Here is a 6758-nt window from a genome sequence, read left to right on the forward strand (position 1 = left end):
CGTCTGCCAAATTTTCTCGGAACACTTGCTGAAAAAATAGTTAGTACTGTATAGCAGAATTAATTTTCAGGGAGTCACACGGGCTCCTGCATATGTCAAATCAGGGAGTTCGACAGTAAATCAGGGAGTATTTGACTCGATCCGGACTCGCGTTAATTTTGCACCCTGCATTGGGCTTCATACACTATATACATTATATAATACACTGTATACAGTGGGGAATCTGGGGGCGTGCGAGCTGCGAGCTGGAAAAAAAACACAGTGCGCCCAAGCGAACAATGCGATTCAAACAATTCGTCTGCGACAGCCAGCTCGCGCATTCCCTAGACCGTACACTGCGCCATCGGTATTTCTGATGACGACTTACGCTGAGAGGGTCTATGCCCCCCCCAGGGTACTATCGGAGGATACCCTGGGTACGGTTTGATATATAGGAACGTACCATGGTACTATCTAATATGCAGGACCGTACCTCGCCTACTCCACTAACGAGTCTAGGGAGTCGCCTACGCCTACTCCCTAACCCTAACCCTAACTTTAACCCTAACCATATCAGATAGCTACCAGGTTACGTTCCGATATATCGAACCGTACCACGGGTTTGCTCGTCCTGGGCCTCCTTTCATGTAGTATTCGGCTTCTCTGGGGTTTGGCTGGTTTAGGACGTGGCATTTCTAGTTTAGTTTGGCATGATACGTTAGTCGCAGCATGTTCTGTGCAAGAGAGCTCGTATATACTTGTGAGTATTATATTTGTTCTTTTATGTCACTGCAACTGGTCTAATTTACAGGTTACAGAGTTTAATTTACTCTTTAGTTCTGAGACTATCAAATATAATGCTTGGGTTTGGTTAAATTATATAATACCTGTAAATGAACTGGGTTTAAAAAGATTACGAATTTGTGTTGCAGTTTCACCTGTACTGCAGTGTGCGCTACACTCTGTGGTACTGAGTGCGAAATAAAACGAGTAGAAGACAAGAAAATGTGTCGCCTGTCATTATTCGGTGTGCCGCGACTACAGTGAAAAAGTATACAAGACTACATGACATGAATAAAGTGTAGCGTTTCGTGCTTCCCGGCGACACCCGATGGCGCCACCGGTCAACACCTAATGGCTAGCACACAACCTTAGGTATATCACTCACCCGTTGTGCCCGGAGACGTTGTACTGGCCGTGATCGTCGCCTCCCGGACCCCGCTAGCCACTCGAGCGCTTCGAAGCTACTGCGCTCCCGCAATAACCTATTCTGCCGTGTTCCGGTTCGGTGCGTCGTAGAGTTAGTCAACCATGTCAGACGAGGGGCGTCACACACCACAACGGGGGAACCCCACCCCAAACGGGAAAATAGTGCTATTTCACGACAATATTATTCTACTTTGCCTGCGAGTCTATAATAATTTTATGGTATTGCATTGAGCTGAGTTCTTTGCTCTCTAAAACAAGACCAACCACTTGTCAATACCGCGAAAAGGATAGTGAATATTGTGGATGCGAGGCGCCGTGAGGCCTGTAGGAGGAGAAGAGCCAATATCTCAGCCTAGGATTATCGTATTGACAAGCGGTTGGTCTTGTTTTAGAGAGCAAAGTATTCAGCTTAATGCAATATCATAAAATTATTCTAGACTCGCAGGCAAAGTAGAACAATATTGCCGTGAAATAGCATTATTTTCCCGTTTTCCGTTGTACACTCTAGGTATTATTAGCTCTTGATTATATCTATGCTGAGCAACAGCGATATGCAGTATTAGGCCTATTAGTACTATTAATATTACTTAGATACGGTGATGGGCGTTGACAGTCAGATATTCGGTAGCCGTTAACTTAGTACGACTACGAATTTTCTCTGACCAAAACCTAGCTCTAGTACTATAGTATATCCCTTCGCTCCGCCGCAGTTATTTCGTTATTGTTTTTATGATCAGGATTAAATAAAAACAAACGAGATTGCACGGCTAAATTTGGAAATCCAACGTTTGCTAGCCCTAATCAACTTGGGCCTTAGTTATTATGTTGAATTCAACAAACCAGAGCTCAGGATCTACCTCAAACATTCTCCTACCACCATACGTAATATGTTATACCATACACTTTCACAAGTTTATTTTAAACAAAAATACTGTTTGTACATGCATCGCCGTCCATCGGTAACATAAAAAAACTCCATGATAACTTATAATATATAACTTATAAATTCTAGGTAGATTAAGTTCAGTGAACGGTGGACAATTGGATTCCGATATTTTCTATTCTTTGAAGTATTTATTGATATACTATCACAAAGGAAAGCACCACAAATAGCTAAGAGTAAGAGTAAGGCTGTTTATATACATTCCAACCTCCCAAGGGCGCGGACATATTGACACAGCTATCACTATTATAGTAACTTTTAATAACAGATACCATATATAATAACTGTTATTATATACAGATATATATATATTGGTTGAAACAAGCAGACTTTATAAATACATACTAACGCGCCAACATAGAGCGGTGACACATCCGGGATGGAGTTAGATGGGGACCTCATATCATCACTTGGGCAGTACTTTGTCGGTCGAACATGGTATGTTGCTGACTCAACAAGACAACGGGTCAATCTAGTAGCGGATCAACCTTGTTTACTGCTAGTAGAGTAGTTACTGCTAGTAGAGTAAACATATGGGCGTGAAAATTCCATAGGAGCTGGGTCGACCAGGCTCTGCGACTGTTTCACGTAGTGAGAAGCGAGAAGGTAACCTGTTGCTCCGTAGGATTCCTGACACTGACTTTGGACGTCACTATGTCAAATCAATTTAATCATGGTCAAGTGTTGAAATTAAAAAAGGCAGTTGCTACGGGTACGGTATCCGTATCTTAATGTCTCGAGGCTACGGGTACGGGAGTCCATTCGCTTTCATACTTAACGAGACAAAGATGGCGGCGGTGGCGCCAGATTTCGAAATAACGCCTTGGGAAATAAATTCACGATTTGAGAGTTTAGATGAACTAGAACCCTAACCCTAACCCTAAACCTAACCCTAACCATAACCCTAACCATAATCCTAACCCTAACCCTAACCCTAACCCTAACGCCAAAAAGGGGCTTCAACGACCGACGGCTACCCTACCCGTAGCCACTGCGTTAAAAAAATGTAAGTAAGGTAAGTTCCTTTTGTAGCAGTATTCATATTATTTTATACACTGCACCGACGCGCCATCTATTATGAGCGTTGTACGTGAGTAAAGCAATCCAACATGGCAGCGCCCCTGTCAACGTTGTAACTTCGTTCGTGCTTAATAAATCATCTTAACTACAACCAAGACTTGTCGAATACCATTACACAGATGGCAGTAGGTGCGGTGATCGTCGTGGTGATACAGATGCTGTTCTGTTTCAGCACAAGTACGCGTTGAAATCCATCAAGATTGAGAACAAGAGCATAGCGGACCAGGCGGGAAGGAACACGATAGAAACATGCATGAACGTCATCGTACTGTCGTTAGCCATGGTGAGAGAGAACAAACATATGAACAACAACACACTTTAACTGATAATATGCCATTGCTCCTAGAGCATTTTTATCATAGAGTATCATTTCCATTAAAAAATTGTTATCATAGAATATTGTTCCCTTGCAAATAAACGTTATCCTAGAGTATCGTTCCCTTTAAAAGAACAGTAGTGTCATCATGCAGCAGCTATCATTCCCTTACAAAGAAAGGCATTATTATCATAGAGCGTCAATCGTGTGTTCCCCTCCAAAACAAAACTCGCTGTCGACGATCGTTCGTCGTTGACGCATCGCCGTGGTAACGAGGTGTCATCTGCTGCAGGTGATGTCGGGGACGGGTAACGTGGAGGTGCTGCGTGTGTGTCGTCTGCTGCACGCCGCACGGGGGCAGGCGCACGCACACGTGCTGTACGATCTCACCTCGCCACACACATGGGCCATCGGGCTGCTCTTCCTCGGTGCTGGACGGTAGGTTAGAGGTCAGAGGTTAGGTTAGAGGTGACCGGTAGAAGTTTAACGTTGTAGAGGTTAGATGAGTGTTGAGGTTATGTTATAGGTAGGTAGGTGTAAGGTTGGGGTTAGTGTTAGTGTTAGGTTGAGTTGGCATTTGGGGTTAGTGTTTAGTGTAAAGGTTAAGGTGTTAAGGTTGGTGTTAGAGTTGAGGTAGGGTTAGGGTTAGTGTTAGTTTGAGGTTAGGGTTAGTGTTACTGTTCGTGTTAAGGTAAGGGGTTAGGGTTCGCATTAGAATAGAGTTTAAGTAGCATTAAAAATAAGTAAGGTTAACGCAAAAATTGTTTAAAAAAAAAAAGCAATAGAAGTATAGGTTAGCATTAGATAGCATATAGGTTAGCATTAGGATAGAGTTTAAGGTTAGCATTTAGGATAGAGTTTAAGGTTAGCATTAGGATAGAGTTAAGGTTAGCATTAGGATAGAAGGGTTAGCATTAGAAATAGAGTTAAGGTAGGGCATTAGAATAGAGTTAAGGTTCGCATTAGAATAGAGTTAAGGTTAGCATTAGGATAGAGTTAAGGTTAGCATTAGAATAGAGTCATGGTTAGGGGACATATAATCACTCAGGTTAGATAACATGTAATGTATTCTACGCGGTGATCGACAGTGCTAGAGTTAACGGGTGACACGTTGGCTGCATGTGTTGACAGATACACGCTGAGCACGAGTGACAGAGCCATAGCAGCCATGCTGTGTGCATTCTTCCCCAAGTTTCCCATCCACAGCAACGGATAACAATAGTTATCGGACCTTCAGAGGTCGTGTGCGTCATGGCTCTACATCATGTGCGGCAGAGCCGGAAGACTATCACGTCTCCCCAGAGACGTGGATAATTCACGCGCGTGCTTCGCTCACCTTCACGCAAAGTTCAAGGTCAGAGATTCCGTTTCGCGGGCCAGAGCGATAAGGTTAGAGATCTAAAATTTGATAAATATTTTTTTCTTTTATTTATAATTATTAATTTTTCTTAATTATAATAGTATTGATGAATTAATTTTTCTTAATTATAATATTATTGATAATTAATTTTTCTTAATTATAATATTATTGATAAATTAATTTTTATAATTTGTGGATTTGGTAGACATGGTGGATGACTGACAAACCCGCCAACAAATCATTACACATACACATCCACACACACACACACGCATATAACACATATATATATTTAATTATTTACACGTGAATGTATGTATGTTCTCTGACCGTTGTGTCTCCTATCCCTGTCTCTCTCTCTCTCTCCAGGACACACCGTTCTACAAAGACCAGTGTTACACGGAAAACAGCCTGCCCACGGCGCATCCGCCACTCGATCCTGACCGCCTTCGACAGAGGTCAGCGTCAAGGATGATCGATACTGGGAGGTCACGTTCACCGCCGACACAAACTGGGACGTGCTGAGGTACGTGCGTGCGTGCGTGCGTGCGTGCGTGCGTGAGTGCGTGCTGCGTGCTGTGCGTTTGGCGATGCTGAGGCGTGCCGTGCGTGCGTGCGTGCGTGCGTGCGTGCGTGTGTGCTGTGCGTGCGTGAGGAGTGTTGCGTTGCTATGTCTCTCTTTCTCTCTCTTCGCTCTCCCTCGTGCGCTCTCTCTCCTCCTCTCTCTGTCTCATCTTAATCCTTTCTCTCTCTCTCACTCCGAAAAGACCGTCTCTCGTCTCGTCTGCTCCCTCCCCCTGCCTCTCTCCTCATTCGTCTATCTCCTGCGCTCTCAGTCTCTCTCGGCGCTCTCGTCTATCTCTCTCTCTCTCTCTCCCTCTCGATCCCCCCGCCTGTCTCCTCCCTCCCTCCTATCTCCGCTCTCTCTACATCTCTCCTCTCTCTCATACTCTCTCTCTCGCTCTCTCGTCACTCTTCTATCCTCTATGTAAGGTCTGAGTGCAGGTGTGACTCAACCCAGACACCGTCGCTGTTCCTAGGAAAGGGAGCACTGAGTTAATAGATGGAACGTTGTGGAAGCAAGAAAGCAGGACAGGCTATCACATTGAATCTATCTATGCTGGCTAGGAGCCTGACAGAGCCTGGCTAGCATCACGCAGCCTCCACAGGTGAAGCCACCACGATGGCAGTAAAGACAATTAACATAGAGCTCCACATACACACACACGGGCTGCCTTAGCATCAACGCAGGCCTCACAGGTAATGCAGCCAGCGCGATGCAGTAAACTTACATACATACCTCCACATAACACACCATGCTATAAGCAATCCGCGCAGGCATCACAGGGAAGCAGCCGCGGATGTCCAGGTAAATACCAGCACATAACCTCCACGACCATCGAGAGCACCATGCTAGGTCTATCTACGCGGCCGTCACAGTGGAAGGGCAGCGCAGCGGATGTCAGGTAAATACACACACACTGTGCCACATAGCACCATCACCTGCTATAGGCATCCAACAACGGCAAACCACTCTCTGACCAGGTGAAGCACCAGGGTGCAGGTAAATACCACACATACCTCCACATACACACAGCCACGCTGCTAAGCATCATTCCCGGCAGCCTCAACAGGTGAAGACACCAGCGATCGTAGACACACATACGCTCACAACCACACACCTGCTAGCATCAACGTCGCTCACAGGTGAAGCACCAAGCGGATGCAAAGGTCAAATACACACAACCTCCACAACACACCTGCTATAGCACGCGCGGCCTCACAGGTGAAAGCAGCCAGCGGATGGCTAGGTACATACAAGACGATACCTCCACACCATACATACAACCCTGCTGCTATAGCATAGCACA

The 6758-nt window shown here is 45.0% G+C and overlaps 1 protein-coding gene across 1 annotated transcript in view; it reads left to right on the forward strand.

Moving 5' to 3' along the window:
• Window positions 1-5408, forward strand: part of LOC106817461 (anaphase-promoting complex subunit 1-like) — a 14119-nt gene extending 8711 nt beyond the window's left edge. Inside the window, exons 2-5 of the mRNA XM_014822125.1 lie at window positions 3308-3494; window positions 3820-3965; window positions 4659-4881; window positions 5257-5408. Coding sequence (XP_014677611.1) covers window positions 3308-3494; window positions 3820-3965; window positions 4659-4743 — 418 coding nt within the window. The 3' untranslated portion in view covers window positions 4744-4881; window positions 5257-5408. The remainder of the gene's footprint in view (window positions 1-3307; window positions 3495-3819; window positions 3966-4658; window positions 4882-5256) is intronic.
• The last annotated feature ends 1350 nt before the right edge of the window (window positions 5409-6758 follow it).

Source organism: Priapulus caudatus, unplaced genomic scaffold, assembly GCF_000485595.1.
Source record: "Priapulus caudatus unplaced genomic scaffold, Priapulus_caudatus-5.0.1 Scaffold1733, whole genome shotgun sequence".
Classification (NCBI taxonomy): Eukaryota; Metazoa; Priapulida; class Priapulimorpha; order Priapulimorphida; family Priapulidae; genus Priapulus; species Priapulus caudatus.